This window comes from Notamacropus eugenii, chromosome 3 (assembly GCF_028372415.1).
Source record: "Notamacropus eugenii isolate mMacEug1 chromosome 3, mMacEug1.pri_v2, whole genome shotgun sequence".
NCBI classification, from domain to species: Eukaryota; Metazoa; Chordata; class Mammalia; order Diprotodontia; family Macropodidae; genus Notamacropus; species Notamacropus eugenii.
In genome coordinates this window covers 121,454,548-121,479,663 of record NC_092874.1, presented here as the reverse complement: position 1 = coordinate 121,479,663, position 25,116 = coordinate 121,454,548, and the positions used below count along the sequence as shown (strand labels likewise).

Below are 25,116 nucleotides of genomic sequence, written 5' to 3'. Positions count from 1 at the left end.
ACTTGATAGGTAATGGGTTCCATGTTCTTCTAGTTTTCTTATAATATCTCCCTTTATATCTAGGTCATGTATCCATTTTGGCCTCATCATGGTAAATGGTATAAGATCCATACCCATTTTCTACCAGACTGCTTTCCAGTTTTCCCAACAATTTTTACCAAATAGTTAATTTTTATTCCCTAAGCTTAAATCATTCCCTTTGTCAAACACAAGGTTACCACAACCATTTACTACTGTGCATTGTGTGTCTACTCTGTTTTACTAATTTAATTTCCTATTTATTAGTCAGTACCAGATAATTTTGATAATTACTGCCTTATAACAGTTTAAGATCTGGTGCTGCTAAACCTCCTTCCTTTATAGTTTTTTTTTCATTAAATTCTATTATAATCTTGACCTTTGGTTCTTCTAAATGAATTTTATCATTTTTTCCTAGTCCAATAAAATAATTTTTGGTAGTCTAATTGGGATGGCATTGAATAAATAGATTAGTTTAGGTGGAATTGTTATTTTTATTATATTAGCTCTACCCATTCATGAACAATATTTTTTCCAATTATTTAAATTTGACTTTATTTGTATAAAAAGTATTTTATAATTATGTTATTGTAGTTCCTGGGTTGTCTTGTCAGGCATATTCCAGATATTTTATACAGTCTATTTTAAACAGGTTATCTCTTACTATCTCTTCTTGCAGGGTTTTGTTGGTGATATATAGAAATGCCGACAATTTATGTGGTTTTTTAAATATCCTGCTACTTTGCTAAAATTATTATCTCAATTAACTTTTTAGGTGAAACTCTAGGATTTTCCAAGTATCTCATCATATCACAAAGAGAGATAGTTGTATTACCTCATTGCCCATTCTTATTCCTTCAATTTCTTTTCCTTCTCTTATTCCTGTTGTTAGCTTTTCAGATACAATATTGAATAATATTAGTGATAATGTGCATCCTTGTTTCACCCCTGGTCTTATGGAGAAAGTTTCTAGCCTCTCCCTTTACAAATAATGCTTGCTGATGGTTTTAGGTAGATACTTCTTATCATTTTAAGGAAAAATCCATTTTTAACCATGCTTTTGAGTCTTTTTTAAAATGAGAATAAACATTGTATTTTATCAAAAGCTTTTTCTGCATCTACTGATATAATCACATGATTTTTGTTACTTTTATTATTGATACAATCAATTATGTTAGTAGTTTTCCTTATGTTAAACCATCCCTACATGAACTCTTCTATTTTTGTCTTTGTTTCTTCTCACTTAGTACGGTCCCTCAAATATTTTAAGAATTTAATAAATGCTTGTTGAAGTGCATTGGGCTCAAATCCCTTTTCCCAAGAGGGGACCCAACTTTTTTCCCCTGGGAGTGTCCTAATCATGGGTGCATATTGGCATTTCCTCCCCCATCCTATTTTCCCCTTCCTATTGCTGTCAAGTCCCTTGATGTCACCCATATACCATTGTGAGCTGACAGCCCTGCCCAGACCCTGATGGACACAGACTATAAGAAGGGGGTGATGGTGGCACGGGAGCTCAGTGACCATACCAGAACCATACAGTTGGGCTAGGCCAGTGTGAAGCACCTATAATGTTATCAAGTCTGCCCTTCCCAGAATTCAATGACAGACATTAGGGGCCTCCCACCCATCATGGTTGGTGAACCATACCCTGGAGTGGCCCTTGGGGTGGAAGAAGGTCTACTCTGCCAGCTTCTTCATTCTCCAGAGTTCAACCTATTCCCCAGTTCAGCTGTATTTGAAAGCAACTTCATCCAGGTACTTTCGTTGAGTTCTTCAGGTCAACTATCCTTTGAGAGAGGAGAGCTCTATCAAACCCAGGAGATGACGGAGAGACTCATATTAGCTTTGGAATTCCTGGTGGGTGGGGTAAGGGAAGGACGGGATTGCGTCCTGAATTCTCCTCAAGGTATTTGAACCACTTACAGTTTTGGCTGGATAAGGGCATCAGATCTGAACCACAGAAAAAAAGTTCTTTAGTTTTGAATCTCTATACTCATACCTACCTTCTGTCTTTGCCCTGCCTATCCCTTCACCCTACACTTCTGAGCCATGAGCCCAAATGAGATAGCTACAATGGTAATGAGATTAAAACTCAGTTAAAAGTCAATACTAGAGCTATGCCTTTGAATTCTACCTTGCACTGCTAGGAATGTTTTGGAAAGTCTTCCTGAAAGGCCAGGGATGAACTATATTGATACACATTAATTCTGCTGGTCAATAGAACTTTTTTTCCCTTCATAATAGTGGGACAGGAATGATCATCATAGTATAACCTACAAAATTGAGCCTTAGTAACTTAAAGAAATAATACACCACTATGGGTTTGGGATACTGGTTTAGAACTGTCTTAAAAGTCTCATATGCTGCTTACCTGAGTCCTGGGCCCATGAGTCTATAGAAGACAATTTTTTTTAATTTATGGAATAAAACAAGCACTTCCATAACATAACACAATAAAAAAGATGATAGCACATGAAACTTCAAATCTACTATGCATAACTTGATATTGCTATCAAATCTATAACAAAATAATCACATAAATTTTTTTTCTTACTTATTTTCTCCCCACACCAGAGATAGCTATCATTGGACACAAATAGGTGCATGTGTGTGTGTGTGTACAATATTATTCTATACGTACTTTTGTTTATAAGTTCTTTCTCCAGATGCAAATAGCATCTTTCTTCATATGTATTTTATAGTTAATTTGGTTATAATAGTCAAAATAACTTAATAACTCAAAGGCATTCTTAAAATAATACTATTGTTACTATAAAATACATATTAAATTACATATTAAATATATAAGATTTATATATATAAATATATTATAATATATAAAATATATACATAAATTTATATATAAATATGTATATAAACATATAAAACTATACTATTGTTACTATATACAATATCACATATTGTATATAAATATATAAATTATATATATAAACATATGTAAAACCATACTATTGTTACTATATGCAATGTTCTCTTGTTCTGCTCATTTCACTCTTCATTATTTCACGCAAGTCTTTCCATATTTTCTACGATTGTTGAGCTCATCATTTCTTATAGCACAGTAGCATTCTATCACAATCTCACATGTCACAACTTGTTCAGTCATTTCTCAGTTGATAGGCATCCCTGCAATGTCTAGTTCTTTGCTACTACAAAGAGAGTTGCTATAAACATTTTAGAACATATAGGTTCTTTTCCTTTTTCCCTAATCATCTTTGGAAATAGACCTAGTAGAAGGAGGTGCCTGAGTCAAAGGGCATAGATAATTTAATATCTCTTTGGGTTTAATTCCAGATTGCTCTCTAAAATGGTTGGATCAGTTCACAGTTCCACCAACAATGAATTAGTGTCCTAATTTATCCACATTCCCTCCAACATTTGTCACTTTTCTCTTCAATTATTTTAACCAGTCTGGAAAGCAGAAAGTGATATCTCATTATTTTAATTTACATTATTTTTAATTTATATTCAATATGATTTAAAGCATTTTTACATATGACTATAATTTTTTTTTATTTCTTCACTAGAAAACTGCCTGTTTGTATCCTTTGACCATTTATCAATTGGGGAATGACTCATATTCTTACGATTTTGACAAAGTCCTCTATATATTTGAGATATGAGACCTTTATCTGAAAAACTGTCTATAAAATTTTCCTCCAATTTTCTGTTTTCCTTCTGATCTTGGCTACTACTACATTTGTTTTATTTGTACAAAACCTTTTTAATTTAATGTAATTGAAATTATCCATTTTATACCTAACTTTGCTTTCTATCCTTGTTCATTTACAATTTGTTCACCTATCCACAAGTCTGACAAGTAGCAATATGTTCCATGTTCTTTTAATTTTCTTGTAATATATCTCTTTATATCTAGGTCATGTATCCATTTTGACCTTATCTTGGCAAATGGTGTAAGATATTGTTCTATACCCAGTTTCTGCCATACTGCTGTCCAGTTTTCTCAATAATTTTTTAACCAAATAATGAATTCTTATCCCCAAATCTTAAGTCTTTACACTTGTCAAATATAAGGTTATTATATCTATTTGCTGCTGTAAATTCTATGTCTCCTCTATTCCGTTGATCTACCTTTCTGTTTCTGTCTCAGTACCAGATAGTTTTGATAAATACTGTCTTATAAAATGTAGTTTAAGATCTGGTACTGCTAAATCTCCTTTCTTTGCATTTTTTTCATTATTTCCTTTGATATTCTTGACTTTTTGTTCTTCCAAATGAATTTTGTCATTATTTTAAATTATTTTTTCATAATTTAATTGGAAGGATGTTGAATATATAAATTAGTTCAGGTAAAATTGTCATATTTATTTTATTGGTCCTGCCTACCCATGAACAATCAATATTTCTCCAGTTATTTAAATCTGATTTTACTTGTAAAATAATATTTGTATTGTATTGTAATGATAATATTTATTTGTAAAATAAAATCTGGTTTGTGTTTTATAATTATGTTCACATAGTTCCTGTCTTTGTTTTGGCAGGTGCACTCCTAGGTATTTTATACTGTCTAGAGTTACTTTAAATGTATAGTATAGTTTTAGTCAATCAATCAACAACCATATATTGGGTACTGCATTAGCAACTGGGGATATAAAAAGAGCTCTCTCAATGTTTATAGCTTAGTTTGAGCAGGAAAACACATAGATGACAATTTATTAAAATAGAAATATAAGATATTACATATGAAAAGGTTGGATAAGTGGGATTGCTAAGGTTCCATCCGGTAACAGGACTCTATGATTCTAAGAGAAATACTAAATAAGTTGAGCTGGCAATAAGTGTTATGAGCTCAGAAGAGGGGAGACATCCTTGAGGAGTGGGAAGGTAAAACAAAGAAAGATTTTATATGGAAAGGGGACTTGAATTCTTCTTTTCCAGAAGAGGAAAATTAAGGAAACTGGAGAGCAAGGAAATAAGCATTTATTATTATATTAATAATAATATTATTAGTGCCCTGCAGGCACTATACTGTTTTACAAATGTTATGTCATTTGATAATTGATGTTATTATTCTTACCATTACAGTTGAGACAACTGAGGCAGACAGCAGTGAAGTGACTTGTCCAGAGTCACAGGGCGGGGGGGGGGGAGTGTTGTATGGGGTATTCAAGGAGACTAGCACCTCTTGTGCAAGGGCTCAAAGAGCCCTTTTCAGGTCTGCTCATCCTTCTTGGATGTCCATCTATCATCCAACTCTCCCCTGTGGCTCCAAGAAGCTGCAGTATTTGCAGTGGCCACACCCTAGTAAAAACCATCTCAGCAGATAGGCTAAACCAATTTGAGGGTATCTAACGGGCCTCAAAACTGTTGGTGAGTTAGGAGCATGTTCCCCCCAAACATGTGAAGACTTCCTTCCACAGAATAGGTAGATGAGAATCATTTGTTCCAATGGCCATGGAGACAGCAGGCACCATGGAGCACTTAGACATCCAAGGTGCCAAGGTCATGAACTGCATCTTGGGCCATCACCAGTAGTCTTGATTTTTGTTCTGCCACTGGACTTCAATGGCTCAGGAAGAGAGAGAGAGGTTGCTGACTTGGTGCAGCTTTGCACATTTATTTATTTAAATATAATTTAAATCTATTTATATATTTAAATATAATTCATAAACATGTCAAGCCACCACCTAGAGATGTCATTTGTCCTTTTCAAAAACGAAGTCTGATGAATAAGAAGTATCTGAGGCAGAATTTGAGCTCAGATCTTCCTGATTCTATGACTGGTGTTCTAGTTCTTGTGCCACTTAGCCACCCAGGGTGGTAATGGACTGTGTAATTCCAGCCTATTGATACTTCAGCTCTCTATTCAAAAGCATGATGATGAAAACAATAACTCACATTTAGGTAATGCTTTAAGCTTTATGAAATGCTTTTGTATAATGACCCTCTGGAGTAAGCAATGCAAGCATCTTCATTCCCAACTGAGGTTAAGCTCCACCTGAATCCTGGATTGAGGAGATAGGATTTTGTTAATATTCCATTCAACAAGTGTCTATAGTAAGTGTTTGCCCTCAAGAAACATATTTTACCAGTCTCTTCCAGCCCTGGAATTATAATCCTACTCAAAGATGTGCTCACACAGATTGGGGGAGGATTGTGTCCATAATGTTTGATAGCAATGTGCTAAATTGGTAGTAGAATGACTATTTAGAATCGGAATATCAGAACTCAAAGAAACCTTAGACCTCATCCTGAAAAAGCAGTGTGGGGTAGAAGCTAGAGTTCAGGGTTCTTCATCAGGAAGATGAAGTATGTTCAGATCTCACCTCTAATATTTACGAGAACTACACAAATACCAGTTATTATCTAGTTCACAACTCTTTGATTTTACAGATGAAGAAACTCATCCCAGAGAGTTGAAGTGATGTGCCCCCATGTCATACAAAATAGCCAGTGGATCTGCCAACAAATAAGGCAGTTAGCTTGTATACCTAATCCATGCTAATTAATTAAAGGAGGGTAGCAGCAGCAGCAGCACCACCACCACCACCACTGCAAACAAACAAATGAACAAACAAATAAATAAATGAACTTCCTCGAAGAATATTTATTTGACTTTGAAACAAAGAACTTTTTTTTGGCTGCTGATTTATCTACCTAATCATGTTTTGTTCAAGCTAATGTTAAAATTAGTTATGCTCCCAAAGCTCACACCCAGGGACAATTGTTGAATTTGGGAGGAGGGTTTGGGACTGGAGATAATTCTAATGAATTTCACACCCTTTTACACCCAGAAAAGTTTAGTGAGAAGAGAGAGAGAAAGTGAGATAGATTTTAAAGGTTCTTGTAAAGAGGCTAATATTGCAAACTTTATTTTAAAATACTTATCAAAATGAGTGCTTTAACCTCCAGGGTTTGGGTTGAGGCAGGATTCACCCTTACTTAGAAGACTCCCTGAATGCTAGTGTATTGCTTGTGGTTTAAAGTATTGAGCCAAGCAGTATCAATTGATTAGGAGCAATGTGTTCTCATTTATATTTGATGGGGCAGATCCCTTATGATTTATTCTTGGACAGTTTTGCAAGGAGAGCTTAGGATTTCTTACTGATTAGATAATACATACCTGGAAATTTCATCACATTTGTCACTGAATTTCAACAAGCAAACAGATAGATTATAGTAGTCATAATTTACTTAGTGGACAGCCATCATGGGGCAGACATCTCAGTTATCACAAACAACAGTGAGATTGGCTTCAGAAACGTGTTATTGGCAAGAGAAGCCAGTGTGGGATTAAAGATTTGCAGTAGATAATTAACCTGTAGATATTCCCTAATAATTGCCTAGTTCTAATTCTCTAGTATCTGAGAGTATTCATTACTTCAATTGAATTTCTTGTTCAACCGACATGACACCCCTCATTCCTTCATACAGCAACAGCACCATCATTAAACACTCACCAAACAATTTCTGCCATGGAACTTCACATTCTAGTTGGGGTGGTAAAAACATACATAAAATGATAAATAACAATGCAGCTTAACAAACATTATGCATCTACTATGTATAGAGCACACTGGGGGAGACAAAAAGTTCAGCTTGTGTCCCTGTCCTCATGGGATTTACAGGGGTGTATGACAAGTGTACAGACAGTTGTATTTCACATAAGTTTGTGAGAAGCATGAAGTTCTGTGAGTCGAGGGGAATGATCACTAACAACTTGAAGGTATCAAGGAAGGTCCCCTGGAAGAGAGGTGATACTTAAGCTAGGCTTCAGATGGATAAATAGTATCTCAATAACAGAGTGTTGTGGACAGGAAAAGATAAGATGGGGATTGTAAGCAGAGAGAACAATGTGAGGAAAAGTATAAAACATATGCAGAAGACAGAGAGTCATCTAGTTTGGCAGGAGTGTAGACTATATGGAGGGGACTCATACAGATATGAAAGGAAAAGGATCAAAATATTCATCTGGACCAGCCTGGATGGGATCTGTCCATCCAAGTCAGTGTCTATTGAGACCTAAACATTGCCACACTGGGAGTCACATGCCAAGTTCCAAGACTTATTTATTGTTGCCAATTAATTTTCTCCTTATCTCCCTTCATCCTTTCCTAACTCCTTCCTCCTTCAGCCACAAGCTTCAGTTCTCTGATCTTTGTCACTGGAATTGATTTTCAGGTCACAAAGACTGAGGACTGGGTAGATGTTGAGGACAGGTCCACAACTGTGGTCCTTGGAGTGACCTCCTCAGTGCCAAGCCTGCCACTACCAAACATCTTCCTGATGGCTAAGGTCACCTGGCCCCAGGGACATTCATCAACATGGACCAAGCCCATCAATGCACCAACTATCACTCTTAGTAGGTAAACAAAATAAGTAAAATTAATAAACATTTCAAGGAGAGGGCATTGGAAGTGGACTTTTATGACTGAATGGCTGGTGTAGGGGCTACTCAGCTAGGAACAGAAAAAAGAAGAAACATAAAGGGTCACTAAGGGTTTAAATTGAGTAATTCTGTTATTTTATTTCTTCTTCTTCCTTTTCTTTCTTTCTTTCTTTCTTCTTCTTCTTCTTCTTCTTCTTCTTCTTCTTCTTCTTCTTCTTCTTCTTCCACATTCTCTTCCTCCCTCCCTCCCTCCCCACCATTGAGAAGGCAAGCAATTCAATATAGGTTATACATGTGTGGTCAACGCAAAACATATCCATAATAGTCATGCTGTGAAACAAAACATAGACAAAAAAAATAAAGTTTTTTTTTTTAAAAAAAGTACGCTTCAATCTGTATTCAGATACCATTCGTTCTTTCTCTAGGGATGGATAGCATTTTTCATCATAAGTCCTTCAGAGTTGTCTTAGATCATTGTATTGTGAGAATAACTAAGTCTTTCACAGCTGATCATCTTGCAATACTACTATTACTTTGTACACAGTGCATTTCACTTTACATCAGCCCATGCAAGTCTTTCCAGGTTTTTCTGAGAGCATACTGCTCAGCATTTCTTATAGTACAATAATATTCCATAATCACATACCACAACTTATCCAGCCATTCCCCAGTTGATGGGCATCCCCTCAATTTCTAAATCTTTATCTCCCAAAAAGAGCTACTATAAATATTTTTGTACATATATGTGTTTTTACTTTTTGTCTCTCTTGGGTTACAGACCTAGTAATGGTATTGCTAGGTAAAAGGATATGTATGGACCCTTTTCTAAAGAGAGTTCCCCTAAGCAGAGAGAACTATCCTTAGATCCCTCAGCAGTTAGCACAGTATCTGCCACATAGTAGGCACTTGTAGAACTGAACTACTTGTGGAACCTGACTGGATTGGATAAAGGCAATGCAGGTCTTAGGCAGTGTTTAATGAATGGCAAACAGAAAATGAGACTTCCTGGTTAAGGACAGACTCATTTTACCAGAAGTGATTAGTTGTCTCTGGTGGTATCTTTGTTTGCACCCTTAGGATTGTCCCACTGAAGTTTGTGGAGATCATGGTCTATGACAAGTTCCAACGCATCCTGAGAGTCAGAACTGTGACTGAAAAGGTCTATTACATGAAGCTCCATCCCAAACACCCCGATGCTGTCTTTCATTTCTGGATCCGACTAGTGAACATTCTACAGAAGGGCCTGTCCATCACCACCAAAGATCCTAGAATCCATGTGAATCACTGCTTGGTGCCCCAAAGCACAACCTTTCTGGAAGAAGTAAGGCTGCTTTTTCTTAATCTTTAAGTGGGGATCAGATCAGTTATTAAGGGATGGTTTAGAGTATTCAGTCTTCAAGTATGTAACTAACTAGGGGCAGCTAGGTGTTGCAGTAGATAGAGCACCAGTGCAGGAGTCAGGAGGACCTGAGTTCAAATCTCACCTCAGACACTTGACACTCACTAATTGTGTGACCTTGGGCATGTCACTTAACCCCAATTGCCTCATCCTGGGATATCTCCAGTCATCCTGATGAATATCTGGTCAGATATCTGATTCAGAAGGCTGTGGAGGAGAAGTGAGACTGGTGACCTGCACAGCCCTCCTTCACTCAAAATAAAGTCATGTAACTAACTATCCACCAGCAGTCTTTCCCTGAGTGCTTTGATAATGATAGATGTAACAAGTCTTGAGTGGACAATTTTATCAATTTTTTATCAATCTTATTTTATCACCAGAATGTGAACTTCATAAGGACAGGGACTTGTGTCTTAGTTAAATTTTTTTCTCTCTCCCAGAACCCAGCACAGTACCCTGTACATAGTAGTGAATTAATAAATAATAGCTTGTTGAATGTCTTAACTTTGTTAAGAGTAATTGATTCACAGGAGGTGAAAATAAGGTATGTCCGTGCACAAATAAAATTTATTTTCTTTAGAAGGCATGTGTTTAACTTAATTGATTTTAAAAGTAAGAACAAGAAATATAAAAATTTAATGGCATGTTAGCTTTAAAAAAAAACTGCCACTTCCAAATTATGGCCAGTTAAGAGAAAGAAAAAAGACAAGAGGTAGGATGAAAAGAAAAAAGAGGGAAGAGAAAAGGAGGGAGGGAGGAAGGAATGAAGGAAGAAGAAAAAGCAGGATCATAGTATTATAAATGCAAATATAATGCAACAAACATTTACTATGTATTAGATGCTGAACTACGTGTTGAAGATACAAAGCTAAAAATGAAAAGTCCCTATTCTCAAGGAGTTTACATTCTTTGTGGGAAAACAACATGTACTTGGATAAATCAGTACAAGATGTACAATTATCCCTTTCACATCACGACTTTCCCCGTTGCAGGCTGACTTAAGAAATCAAATGGGAATTTGGGGGGAGTTTTGTGGGAGCCGCAGATGACAAAAAAAAATAGTTTAAAAGCTCAATGCATAAAATATATGTATAGTGTTTGTATAATATCAACATATTTTACCTTTTAATACCATCAATATACACAATTTCTTTTTTAAAGTTAAAATAACTTAAAAAGTTAAAGTTTGCAAAAAGAATGCAAAAGCCAGTTGATGACTCACAAAGGTTAGTATTTTTACTTAATTTAACCCAATTTTTACAATAAGGTACTGCAAGCACCCCATAAAAGAAATAGAAAAAAATTCAGACTTCTTCTCTGGTACAAAGGGAGGGCCAAAAACTTTTATGTAGAATTTCTAGATCATGGGGGCACAACACCTCTAACCTCCATGATGTGGAAGGCATAACTGTATATGAATAAGACAGAATGAAATCTAAAGTTACAGAGAAGGAAAAAGAAAATAAAGAATTGGGGGACTCAGGAAGAGAGGTTATCATTAAATTCAAGGGGAGAAGCCAGATAAATATGTTTTTCAATAGGACTGTGAGGCTTCTGTTTGAATTATCTCCATGTTGATAACCACCTTTCAAAATTCATATTATTTTACCACCAAAAGGAAGACCTGCACTGACCTGATTCCTTACTCCTGATCTGAGGGAGGGAATTCTAACTCCTTAAATCATTGCCCTCAAACCAAAAGTAAAGCTAAAGGTCAGATTATGAAAAAAAGTAGCTATGACCTCTGAACTCCTTCATAACTCTGCACCTCAGAAGTGAGAAAAAGGTCCCCTTTGCTGTCACATACCTTCAGTCCTAGAAACCTGGTTCACCATGTAATTCTTTTTCCATGTAGTCAACAAAATGTGACCCATCAATCTCTCAGTCAAGTGAGAGCCTGATGCTGCTGAGGGCCACAGGGGTACATGAAACCTTCTCTGATCTCTCTATAGATCTTACCACCAAGAAAGACCGATTAAAGTAAGTGATTTGTACCCACGGTTAGTCCTCGACATTCTCCTGCAACCAATGTCAACCTCTAGCAAAACTGGTGGGTGGGGAGCTTGGACAATGAGCCTAGGGATGAGGAGTGAGGAGCAAGATGATAGAGATATCGTCAAGCAGTCAGTGAATTGACACTATTTCCCTGTTAGAAATGTTTCTTTAGCTCACCCAGAATTTTGTTTCCATCTCTTAGGCATTATATTCTGTTTTACATTCTATTCATTTGTATTTGGAACACTCTATAAAAAAATTTTTTTAAGTAAAAGCAAAATAATTTAATCAGAAAAAAAGTATAATAATATTGGCAACAGCAGTCCCAGGAACAAAACAGAACAGTGAATTTCAATTCCCACTCCATAGAGATCTTGGACAGCATGAAAGGAAATCAGGAAATTCACTGGTTAAATAGAAAATTGCTACATTTAAGCAAGTGTATAAACTACACTTTGCTAGCATGTAAAAGAGAGAGGAGAGAAAAAGTCTTGATATCCACAATCTGATGCTGATGGCGTTGTGGCCTGTAGGACATTTCCTATCTAACAACTTCACCCCTTATATTTAGATTATTCTATCTATTACATTGCAAACTCCATGAGGACAGGAAGCAAGTCCTATTTAATCTCTGTATTCTGATGACTAGCACATGGCAGATGTCTAAAAAATGTTTATGGGACTGGATTGGACTGAACCAACCCTCAAGAAATCATTTCTCTGTTCTCCATGTTTTATTCTGACCCAGCCTCACTACTCTTCCCCCCATCTCCCATTTTCTTTATAATAGAAAGAATAACAATATATAATTAAACTGGGGAGGGAGATTTTTTAAAGAGAAATAGGCTTAACTTAAATAGTGAAGTAGCCAAATATGTCTTTGGAACACCAATCATTTGGCACACCCTTCTGCCCTTGTCCCCTTCCTCCCTCTGCACACTGTAGGGTCTTATTTGCAAGCATTTGATTCATATTCCATAGCACTGCAATTCTTCCTGTCCTTTTCTTCATCTATGTTTTTCTCACTTTCTGTCTCTCCAGCTTGTGCCTTCCTTTAAATTCTTCCGTGTCCCACTTTTTTCCTTAATATCTTTCTCTTTCTGATTCCTCTCTTTCTCCACTTTTCCCTTGACCTCTCCCTCATTTTATCTTCCTTTCCTTTGAGATTGCTATATATTATTCCTTACTCTTCTTCATATTTTTCCTCCTTCCTTCCTACCCTCCTTCCCTCCCTCCCTCCTTTCTTTCCTTCTTTTCTTTCTTCCTTCCTTCTTCCTTCTTTGCTTTCTTCCTTCTTCTTCCCTTTCTTCCTTCTTCCTTCCGTCCTTCCTTTACTTTGTATGACCCATTGCTATTAACATCTGCTATCTTCAAAGGTTTGAGATGGTTATTTTTAACTATACTAATGTCTGCTAAATAAATATTCATTTTACAAAATTTTAATTAAAAAGGCATATCCTTTAACACATTGCATGATTGTGGAGTTTCCCCTCTAACATTGTTTTAGAGACTTGAATTAAGCCCTTCTCTGTATTTGGTTGAGCCCACCTGGTAGTTGACAGAGTGGACCACCAGATAGCAAAAACACCAGATTTTGCATTTGGACCAAGACATATGCAACTGACAACACATACAATAAGTAAGTGCCCTAGGCAGAGGCCAGAACAGATGGAGTGGTACCCACTCATTCCCCAGCAAAGGCAAAGGTTGGCTCTCTGCCTTCCCTCATTCCGCCTTGGCATTCCCATCTTTTCTTTAGGCAATTTTTAGAAGAATCATATCCACCAAATATAATCATGACTTACCATTTCCATATTTACCTATGCCTAAAGCATTTCTACTTTGGTAAAACACAAAGACTAGTTTTGAAATTTTTTTTCTTTTTCTTTTTGATGACTGAGTATCCCTATCTTGCCCAGAGATCTCTAACAGGCTGATCCCACTGTTGGCAACCAAAGAAGATTTGACCTGTCCATTCTGGGGAGGCATTGCCCTCTCCGTAAGTAGTCTGGTTACCCCTAGCGCCAGAGGGCTTGCCATATTGGTACTGAACTTAGAGATGAGATTCCCATGATGGGTGTTAGCCCTACTGCATCTAAAAACTCCAGAATTCAAGTGATCTACAAAACTCAGCCTCCCCTAAAAGCAGGGATTACAGTCATATGCTACCCTCCCCTCCCCAAAACAGTTAAATGATTTTCATTTTTCCTTTGACTTTTGGGATTCCAGGAGAAGTGCTAACAGTGGTAAAACCAATGAAACTGAGGTCAAAGGAGATACCAAATCCAGCTCAGGTAAAGTAGAAACATAGTGCCACATCCTTCCCTGAAGGGTCTTTTCCCATTGGTGTCAACATTATTGGTGTAAATTCCTTCATCATCGGTTGTTGTTGTCCAATCATATTCAACTCTTTGTGGCCCCATTTGGAGTTTCCTTGGCAAAAAATATTCAGGTGATTTGCCATTTCCTTCTCCAGCTCATTTTACAGATAAAGAAACTGAGGCCATCAGGGTTTGCCTAGGGCCACATAGCTAGTAAGTGTCTGAGACTGTCTTTGAACTCAGGTCTTCTTGAACCCAGGTCTGGTACTCTATTTACTGCACCACCTAGCTGCCTTATTTGAATATGGGAAGTTAATAAAGCAGGTAACAGAGCTGTTTTTGAAAAGGGAAAACCTCAATTTTAAGAACTTTTGAAAAGTAGCTTGGCACAGTGGCTAAAATGCTGAAGTTAGAGTCAAAAAGACCTGGGTTCAAATTCTGCCTCTGACACTTGCTTTATGTAATCACAGGTCAAGTCCCTTAACTTCTTTTATCCCCAGGTTCCCTAGCTGCAAATGGAGATGACAAAACCTGTAATTACCTAGTCACAGAACTGTTGTGGGGCTCAAATAGATCATGATGCAAAGTGCTTTTGAAACTTGGAAGCACCATACACCTGTTAAAATTTCTTGTCATGTGAAACATTTTTTTCAAATGAGCAGGAGAAAATTTAGAAGGGGGACGCAGACAACCAGGGCAGTGCAGGTACCACTGTGTTTAATTTAATATAAAATTTAATATTTTAAAAAACAACAATACATAATAGAGAGTCGCAATTTCCTATCTAGTCCTTTTTTTCTTCTTTGTATATGAGAATGTTCATGTTGGTTGTTTGCCAAAAAACAAAAATTTAAAAAATTTTTAATTTAAATTTTAAAAAATTTAAAAAAATTTGAAATAAAAAATATTTATTAAAATTTTTTAAATCCTCTGGCACATGAGAATGATCCACAGGTGCTGCTCATCTGTATGACTGAGCAACCCAGCAATCTGTATTTCTTACTTGGTCTTATGGTCTACAGGACATGCCAGAGAGAAACAAGATGAGTGGAATATTCAACAACGTTCTGGGTACAATTCCAATGACACGGTCAAACTAAAGTGGACAGAGTCTTTGACCCATGGTCTCTGGGAACAAGAGAACCCTTCTGGGGTGCAACCACTTTCTCGGCTCAGCACCCTAGCAGCCTCCACCTATCAAGTTTGGCCACAGTCTTAGGAAGAGGGTCTTTCAACCCCCAGAAGTTAGTGACCATCCCTCTTCACTACACTAGAACCTCACTATAGCACTGTCATCTAGGCTACACCATGGAATCATTCTAGAGGCAAAACAGGGTTAGAACAGGGCTTTTCCTATACTTCAACTAAATAAATCCTGCTTAACTGGGAAACAAGGTTGGCCCATGTTGTAAAAAAAAAAAAAGAAAAAGAAAAAGTCCATATTCTCTTATATTACTGTGTGACTTCAGTGTATTTGAACATCTGGGTAAGTCCTTATGAGCAGCAAATATTTAAAGGGCTGTAAAGTAGGTGAGATTCTTCTCAGCCCCAGAGGGGAGAATTAGGAGTGTGAGGCAGGGAAGTTACAAAAAGGCAGATTTCAGCTTGATGCAAGGAAAAACTTTCTAATAATTAGAACTTTCTAAAAGTGAAAAGGGTTGCTTTGGGAAGTAGTCCATGAGTTTCTATTACTGAAGATCTTCAAGCAAAGTTAAGAGAAACACTTGTTGGGTATGTCTCAGAGGAAATTTTTGTTTCTGTGTGATTTGGACTAGAAGAACTCTGAATTATCCTTTCCTAGTAGTGACTCTTGGGAAAAATAAGTTTAAAAAATATTGTTGAGTGTCCATTTGAAGGTAAACTGTGATCAGATACATGCTAGAGGACTCCAAGAGAATTCCAGCCTTGGGTGATTAACAAAAGGTTCAGAGTCTAGGAAACCGTGAGTAGGTAGTAGTAGGTTGGCAAAGAAAGAGATTTTATGAATGATGGCGATTGTAACTAGTATGTATGCACAAGTTAGAGGCATGTTTACTTAGAAGAAGTAAGGATTCTAGATCTCTCTCCTTCCATGCTTAGGAGAATTGAATCCAGGAGGACAGCATGCATCTTTGAGGAGATGCTTAGAATATCCCATCATCTGAGACAAGAAGTGTGTTGATTCCTATTTCTTCTCTGAGAGACTCAGATGATTTGACTATTCCCAGCTGTCATTGTGGCAGGAAAAATGTAAGGAATTACCAGTAGATAAAGATGGAAGAGACTTAGATAGTGCCTTGAGCTTGGCATCAGGGAAGCCCCATTTGCCAGAGCCATGAGAAACAATAGCACCTAATGGTGGTTGACTTAACAGCCTTAGATTATTGTTAGAGTATTTAAGGGAGTCAGACAATGGGAAGATTATTGGTGTATCTTTTGGTTGGACCAAGTTATGTTTTTTTGAAAAAAAATAAAATTTTATTCACATCTCGTTTGTACTACATTTCTATAAAGAATTTTTAAAAGAGGAAGGAAAGTAGGAAAAATAACTAAAACATCAGGTCTGATGGCACAGTATTCCATATCAATGGTCCTTCAGGTCTGCAAAGAAGCAGGGGAAAGTGTCTTGTCATAGTCTTCCTTTTTGCACCAAACTTGTTCCTCACGGTTTGTCAGCATTGCAGTCTTAATGGCTTTGCCGTTCTTCTCATTTGCGTTGTTGTAGACACTGTGTATGTAATTTACCTGGTTCTGCATACTTCCCTTTATCAGTCCATATAAACGTTCCCATGTTTTTTCTGTTTTCATCATGTTCATTGGCTCTCACAGCATAATAACATCCTATTCCATTCACACACCGCAGTTGGTTTAGCCATTCTCCAATCAATGAGCATATACTTTGCTTCTGGCTTTTTGCCAGTGGAAAAAAAAGAGCTGCTATAAATGTTTTGGTGAATCTCAGGGGTGTTTCTTTTGTCATTGATCTCCTTTGGGTACATGCCAACAGTGAGATCGCTGAGTTAAAGGATATGAATATTTTAGTCATTTTGTTTGCAGAATTCCAAATTGCTTTCCAATAATACTTCATAGCTTAGTCAAGTTAGTCAGTTGACAAGTATCTATTAAGGGTTTACTATATGACAGAGACTGTGCCAAGTATACAAACACAAGCACAAAGAAAGATAGTCCCCACCCTCAAGTAGCTTACATTTTAATCCAGGGAAAGACTACATATAAAAGGGCTGGGTAAGGTGGTAAGGGTGGGTAGTATAGTGATGAAGTCTTGTAGAGTCGGAAGCAGAGCCAGGGAGGAATGAAAGATGGATGGCTAGGGATACTTCCTCAAAATGGAGGTTCTTAGAGGAACCCAACATTGCATTAGTATACCAATCTTTTTTTTTTTTTAAATCCTTATTATAAATGGATATTTTACTGAGAAGACAAAGAAAGAAGTTTGGATCATTCTTCCCAATATGCTCAGGGACTAACTTTCTCCTATATATTCCCTATAGCAGTAAGGAGCTTGCAGGCTCAAGGCCACATGTGGCCTTCTAGATCCTCAAGTGTGGCCCTTTGACTGAATCCATTTGGCTACACTTGAGTACCTAGAGGTACTTGAGGCCACATGTGGCCTCAAGGCCGCAGGTTCCCCACCCCTGTGGCCTATACCACTTTAGTCTCTGGTGAAAGTATATTCAACCTTAAATCAGTTACTACAAAACATTTGCCCCACAAAGTTCAGTTCCAAATGCAGTATAAGGGATCTCATTGTAATAATTCTTTCTTAACTGCTTGCAGTTCATTTCTATGCTGGGTCAAGCAGGTTGCTTGAGACTTCATACTTCACCTGGCTGGATTGTTCATAAAATCTGCCATGGGCTCCAACCTCTGAGTCCACTCTGATGGCTTGCTTCTCTTGAGCTTTAAAGCTGACAAGGTCACAGGTTAATCTAATATTCCTTCCCCTGTGAACAAGAAAGAATGCAAAAAGGCAAAGAATCTAGACCCATATTTAGAGGCCATGTGTTGGTCCTGGTTGGGAAATTAATTCCCAAGGACTCTTCTCACTCAGAGGATGACAGAACATGTCTTCCCTCTATTTTAGCCAGGGAGGAAGGACCATGTGTGCCATGTTTCCAAAATCTCCCCAACACTGATTACTCACATTTTTAAAGATCATCTTTGCCAGGTTATTGGCAATGAGTGATACCTCAGGGGTTTTTGAATTTGCATTTCTCTTATTCTTAATGATCTAGAGTATTTTTTCCTATTATTATATATACTTGGCAATTCTTCTTTTGAGAATGATTTATTCATATCTTTTGACCATTTATCTACTGGGGGAATTGAACAATGAGCATTTAATAATAGGCAGTGGATGTGGTGATAAGAAGGAATGTGGTGGGCAGAGTGGATGGTGTGTGTGTTGGGGATAGATCTACTGAGGCTTAGAAGAATGGTGCAGCTACAGTACCTGTGTGTTTAGTCCCAGGTCTCTTAGGTTGTTGGATTTGGAGTTATAAGACTTGGGTTTGAATCCCGGGTCCTTGCACATACAGCTACATGACTTTAGGCAGATAACTTAACCTCTCTGGGCCTAAGTTTCTTCATCATTAAAACCAGGGTCTTGAACTCAATGTTTTAGTTTCCTTCTAAATTTAGACCTATCCCCCTATGATATCTTCTTGTGTCATGATCACAGTGATTCATGGGAGGATCTATTCATAGATGGTCTGGTTGGCCTATGATTGTGGCTCATACTATTCAAGACCTACTTCCTGCCCTCAGTTGCACCTCACCACCCAATACATGACAGAGTAGGAAAGTGAACCTAGCTGAAGCAATATGGCTCCCTGAGGGAGGGACAGGAGGCAACATGTGCCAGACAAATCAAACCACCACCATTACTTTGACCAACATCTGCCCTCACACCCCAATAGATGCAACCCAGGATTCTGAGCTTAAAAATCTTGGAAATAGCAGTACTCCCTAAACCATTAGATCTACTTCTAGTCCAGCCTTCACAACCAACATTGAGAAGAAAAGAATCCATCTTCCTTATCACTATCAGCAGCAAGTGCTGACCAACTACAACCAATAGACAGATAGGCATGTGAGCTCTGGGATCAGTAGCACCATCACCACCACCATCACCACCACCATCACCATCCTTGCTCCCAGCCCAGTCTTCAACAGGCATCATCTGGGGAGGTGTTTCCTGTCTTAGAGGAGCCAGTTGTCCCTGCCAACTGTCATACAAAGGACAGGCAAGCCAGTACATTTGAAGCAGCAATTCAACCTGAAGGAGAGAGAAGGAAACAGGATGTGTCAGGCAAGTTAAGCCATCACCACCTTGACCATTATTTCTTCTCAGACCCTGATGGACACAGTCTAGGATCCTGAACACAAAAGACTTGGGAATATCAATGCTTCCAGCCCAGTACCCTCAGCCATCATCTTGGGAAGCAATATTTATGGAGATGCATTCTGAAAATTGCTTCTGCAGGTACTCCAGTCGCTGCTACTGAAGACCAAGAAAAGAATATTCTTGACACCCAAGTCCTTGGCACCATTAAATGGGTCAGCCTCATTGTAATTGTAATTCCCTCTATGGAAATGACAGTAAAGAAGAGACATTAACATCTACTTGGTTGCTACACTCTAAGAACCTTCTGCTGTGTTATCTTTTCCATTAGAAAGTGAGCTCCTTGAGAACAGGGACTGTCTTACTTTTCTTTTGTAACCCCACCTCTTAGCTTTGTTCAAGATAAGTTCTCAGTAAATGTTCTCATTCATCCATCCAGAACTGGAAAAACAAGAAATGTTGAGTACTTGGGTTCAGATCTTGCCTCATATTGCCTATCTGAGTTACGCCAGCTAAGATGACTCTCCATTTCCCATCCTAGTGGGCACTGGGCATATGTGACACCAATTCAGTGCTCAATATCAGCCAAATGATGCAAAACTCAAGTACTTCTAATCCCTAGGCCACTAGGAAGCAGTTTCTAGGGAAGGAAACATTAACTCTATTTGGAGGAAGTAGGAAGGATTTACCTTCAGGATTGTGTGAATTTTCAGTGAATATAATTCTAGATCTGGAATTGGGAAGAATATAAGATGTATTCAGAGTCCATTTAGTACCAAATCTCTCAATTTACAGAAAAAGAAACTGATGCTCAGAGAGATTAAATTATTTGCCCAAGATCACAGAGAAAGTAAGAATCAAATCAGAGACATGATTTGAACCCAGATCTTCCTGAGCTGGGGCAATTACGTGGCACAATGAATATAGCACCAGATCAGGAAGACCTAAGTTCAAATCCAACCTCGGACACTAAATATGTGACCTTTAACCCTGTTGGCCTCAGTTTCCTCATCTGTAAAATGAGCTGGGGAAGGAAATGGCAAAACAGTCCAATATCTTTGCCAAGAAAACTGCAAATGGGGCCACAAAGAGCCAGACACAAACGAAACTACTGAACAACAACTTCTTAACTCAACATCTAGTATTCTTTCTGCTAAGTCATCTTCCCTCTCAAAATCCTGTGACACTTAAGAGATTTTCACCTCTCTTCTCCTCTCCCTTCAAGTGAGGATTGAACTAAGTTGAGGACATTATCTATTATGGCATCATAGATTGAGAGCTGGAAAATAAACCAATGAAAGAGACAGAGAAGAAGAAATCAGAGAAGCAGGAAAAGAACTAGCAGAATACGTGGCAGGACCACAAGATTTAAGTGATTCAGAGAGATTAAGGAGGAGGGTGCTGGTGTTCAAAGCATTTCATAACCTCATCCCCTTCTACCTTTCCAGTCTTCTTATACCTCATTCCCAATGCCAAGCATTCAAACTATGCTTCAGAGAACACAACTCCAATGGGCTGGCCACATTGTTCGAATGCAAAACGTACTCTTGCCAAAAAGACTATTTTATGGAGAACTCACACAGAGCAGGCGAACACATGGTGACCAGAAGAAACAATACAAGGACATTCTCAAGGTCTCTCTCAATTACTTTGGATTTGACTGTGCGACATGGAAGACACTGGCACAGGACCACTCAGCATGGTATAACCACATCAGAAAGGGTGCTGTCTTCTTTGAGCAAATCAGAATTAAGACAGCACAAACTAAACGTAGGATGCGCAAATTTGGTGTATTCACCCCAAATATTCACATGAACTATCTGTGCCCAAACTGTGGTAGAGCATTCTGAGCTCGTATTGGTCTGATCAGCCACAGTTGGATGCACCAAAATTTCAGTTTATCATGGTGATGTCATTTTGGTCTTCTTCGAGAATGAACGACAACAACCAGCCTCACTCCCCAACACACAGTCTTTGATCCAGTGACACTGGCCTTCCAGCTATTCCATAAGCAAGTCACTCCATCTCTAAGCTCTGAGCATTTTCTCTGGTTGATCCCATGCTTTTAATGCTCAGCCTCCTGTGTTCCAACTACTGATCTTTCTTCAATTTCTTTTAAATTCCAGCTAAAATCCCACCTTCTATAGGAAGCTTTCCCTAGCACCTCTTATTCCAGTTCCTTCCCTCTGTTCATTATTTCCAGTTCATCCTGAATGTAGCTTGCTTTGCATGTATTTGTTTGCATGTTGTCTCCCCCCACTCCTTGAAGACAGGGACTATTTTTTGCCTCTTTTTTGTATCCCCAGTGCTTAGCAACAGTAACCAGCATATAGTAGGTGCCTAAAACTGTTCATCAATCAATTGATTGAAGAGCAATAAGTTTAAGAAAAACTCATAGGACTTAGGGTAATTTCTACATCACTGTAGAAATGGAAGCCAAATTCTAAGGAACTGAGTGAGTTAGGTGGTAAAGAAATCAAGTGATGCAGACAACTTTTTCAAGGATTTTTTTAATGCGAGGGAAGAAAGAGATGCAGTAAAAAATGGAAGACTTTTTTTAAAGGGTTGGTGAGAGCTGAGCATGTAAAATGAAGGAAGAGTGAATTAGATGACATTGAAGAAAGATCCTTGGATTTGGTAGTTCTATGTTTCTGAGTTTGTAGCAGTTGGGAAGGACTCTGGGAGAAAAGAAATCAAAGATTCATGAGAAAAGAGAGCGTAAGCGACGAAGCAAAGTCCTGGAGAGAAAACAAGGGGCAATTTTGAGAGCATGAGAAGAGCTGGAGAAAAGTTAGCCTTGGCTGAATCAAAGCTGGCTGATTTATGGGAGATTTTTCATTTTTCTCTCATAAGCCCCATAGACCTACTCCAGAATCTTTGACTGCCTCTAGGAGCTGGCACCATGATCCTCTAATCTTTGCTGAGATATAAACAAACCGACCTCTGACCAGGGCAGCGGAGACAATTTGTTTGTTTTCTCAAAAGAAGTTTTCCTAAATAAGAGAAAAACAAAAACAAAACACAAAAGCAGAGAATTGACAAGTTAATAATGTACAGGGATCTTTTTTTGAAATGTCTTCTGTAAGCCTAATATAAGGGTGTGCTGGAATCAGACAGTTAATTGTTATATTTCACTGAGCATTAACACCTCAGAAAGTGGCAAACACTGTAGATCAAGATTTGATTCATTATTTTGTTGAATGACTGGACTTAAGAAAGTGATGGAGGAAATATTAATAATATAGATTATATTGAAGAGCATAATGTCTATACATTATTTTTCCACTAGAACTGCGGTAACCCTAATTCCACTAGAACATGAACTTCTTGTGGGCAAGAAACCATGGTTTTTACCTTTCTTTGTATCTCTGGTGCTTATCACAGTAAGCGTCTAATAAATGCTTGTTGATGGACATACAGGAGAATATACATGTTAACTTGGATAGCATAGCTTAAAACAGTGCCTTTCCCCCTCCTTTCCTATTCCTTACCTTAACTGTGTGTAAAGAACCCTACCTGTAAGAAGGATTGCTTGCCCTTATGTGATCCTATAGATCTGCTCACTGAACTTTCAGGTCTTCTTCTACTTACCTTGCAGATCCCCCAAAATATCCTTCTGGAGTGCTGCCTGTTGAAGGCCTGTCTTTGCTTGGGTCTCATTCTATCTCTGGCTTGGTCTGCTTCAAACATTCTGTTGCTGAAACTAGTTCTACCTATGTCTCATTTTGTTTGTTTGTTTGCCTCTTGTCTCATTGAGTATCTAGGCATGTTCTTCCTATGTGACCATTTTTAACCACTACCATTCATGACCCTTTATAGTCTGGTTGAAGCAAGACTCTTGCCTCCTGACACCCCAGATTAATGTGACCTTTTTGTTTCCAAATCTGTCCTCTGTTGAACCTTCTACTATATTTTTGGTTCCTGACCTGGAGAAAAGGTGGGAATGAGGGAAAGAGCTTCATTTCTAGATCTCAGCCCATTGACAGAGTTGGCATGAACCCAATGAGCATTCAAGGATAGGATAGTGATTCCACCTATTTCCCCAGTTTATCTTAAAAAAATAATTTAAATATTTTATATGTTTATTTGTATATTTTTAAAGTTTTGCTGACATAATTTCCTAATATACTCCAACCCTATAGAATCCTCCCTTTTGACAAAGAAAATGCCAGTAAAGGAAAGCTAGCCAGCAATGACTACGTCTGACAGTATATGCAATATTCCACAATGGTCGTCCCCCAACTTTCTATTGCTGAGCTCATATAGATATAGATATAGATATAGCATATCTATAGATATAACATATCTATAGATATAGCATAATTCATCTTCATATGGTGATGAAGGTGGGGGCCTACAATTGTCAATGTGGACACCTCCTGGTGTGGAAACTCCCTCCAAGCAATGCAGATCCACTTATCTGTAGCTTATGGTCTTTTTGTTTTCTTTTTAATCTGCTTTCTTTCACCATGAACTTTGGAGACATCCATAGACATGAATGTTCCCATAGAGAACATATTCTCAGAGTGTTACTTGGAAACACTAAGGTGTTAATTGGCATCCTCAGTCACACAGAAAGCACATGCCAGAGGCACGGCCTGAACAGTCTTCCTGACTGCAAAGGCCAGCCCTCTATCTATGTCATCTCTCTCCCAAATAAAAAACAAAAGACTTTTAATCAGTAGGAAAGACTACTTCCTTGGAGCAGTACTGTATGTGGCATTAGCCAGACAGACTTGTTAGTTGAAGTGATTCTTTATTAAGTTTGCCTGCAAACCATAACTGATCATTTTGGCATCCAGGGTAAGGAGCAGGAAAGGCGTCCTCAGTTCAACTCTCTTCTTTCCTTTTAAAAAATTTCTTTTTGATGTCTTCTGTTCTTAATACAAAACACCATTTTCAATTCCCCTAGTAACAAAAGAAGCTGAGAAAACCCAAGAGATAGTAATAAAGTCTGACAACATTTGACTCCTGAGTGTCCTTATCTCTATAAGAAGTGGGGAGTCACATAATGATAATATAAATTAACTTTTAAAGACAAATGCAGTTGGGAGATGGGAAGGGGAAAATGATACTGATCTGTGTGTAGAGAGACAGAAACTTGGGCACATCCAGCCCGCTATGGGCAGAAACTCTGCTGTGCTGCAAGGTCACTGGTAGGAAGACCATGGGCATAGGGTGGACAGGTTCCAGCCAACCAGAAGAGCAAGGAGCTAACTTTGGGTGACGTTCTTTATGGAGGGAGAAAGTCATCTGATAGTTTCCCCATTTTAACTGATTATTCTTCCTAACTAGGTACTAAGTTCATTAACCAGTGTCCTGCGGAAGCAATGCCTGTCCTGCCAAAGTCTGCTAAGTTTCAGTATCCTAAGCCAAGGCCCCGGTCAATCTATCCCTGTGATACCCGTGCTCTCCTGAAGAAGATTCTGCTGCACACAGGATTGCTGAAAGAATTAATTGTCCACAAAGGCCATACTGAGGCAGAGAAGAAGCAAAACCCAAACATCTGGAATCAAAAATACATCCACAGCTATGTGAAATGAATTTTAAAGCATTTCAAAAGGAGTACTGAGAAAAGAAAAGTAAGAATGAATACTGTGTTGATACCCTTGGTACACCTATAAAAACTGAGCTGGAAATGGAATTAAAATCAAGTCACACAGTT

General features: G+C 38.0%; 1 protein-coding gene across 2 annotated transcripts; it reads left to right on the top strand.

Annotated features, from left to right (window-relative positions):
- The first annotated feature begins 1,522 nt into the window (after positions 1-1,522).
- Positions 1,523-25,116, top strand: LOC140533267 (Golgi-associated RAB2 interactor protein 1A-like). 2 transcript variants are annotated; one of them, XM_072652815.1, is made up of 6 exons: positions 1,523-1,776; positions 8,185-8,369; positions 9,470-9,713; positions 11,647-11,771; positions 14,016-14,080; positions 15,130-15,447. In XM_072652815.1, the coding sequence occupies exons 1-6, from the start codon at positions 1,621-1,623 to the stop codon at positions 15,324-15,326; spliced, it is 972 nt and encodes a 323-aa protein (XP_072508916.1). In that variant the 5' UTR covers positions 1,523-1,620; the 3' UTR covers positions 15,327-15,447. The 2 variants fall into 2 exon arrangements, with proteins under 2 accessions (XP_072508916.1, XP_072508914.1); XM_072652813.1 differs by lacking the exon at positions 15,130-15,447 and adding an exon at positions 24,747-25,116 and having other exon boundaries at positions 1,525-1,776.

What these genes read in the sequence shown, in the direction of transcription:
- LOC140533267 (XM_072652813.1), top strand. Translation starts at nt 1,621, where the DNA reads ATGACAGACATTAGGGGCCTCCCACCCATCATGGTTGGTGAACCATAC. An exon ending in CCAACTATCACTCTTAGTAG is followed by an intron (nt 8,370 to 9,469) that starts GTAAACAAAATA and finishes TTGCACCCTTAG; the next exon opens with GATTGTCCCACTGAAGTTTG. An exon ending in ACCAAGAAAGACCGATTAAA is followed by an intron (nt 11,772 to 14,015) that starts GTAAGTGATTTG and finishes TTGGGATTCCAG; the next exon opens with GAGAAGTGCTAACAGTGGTA.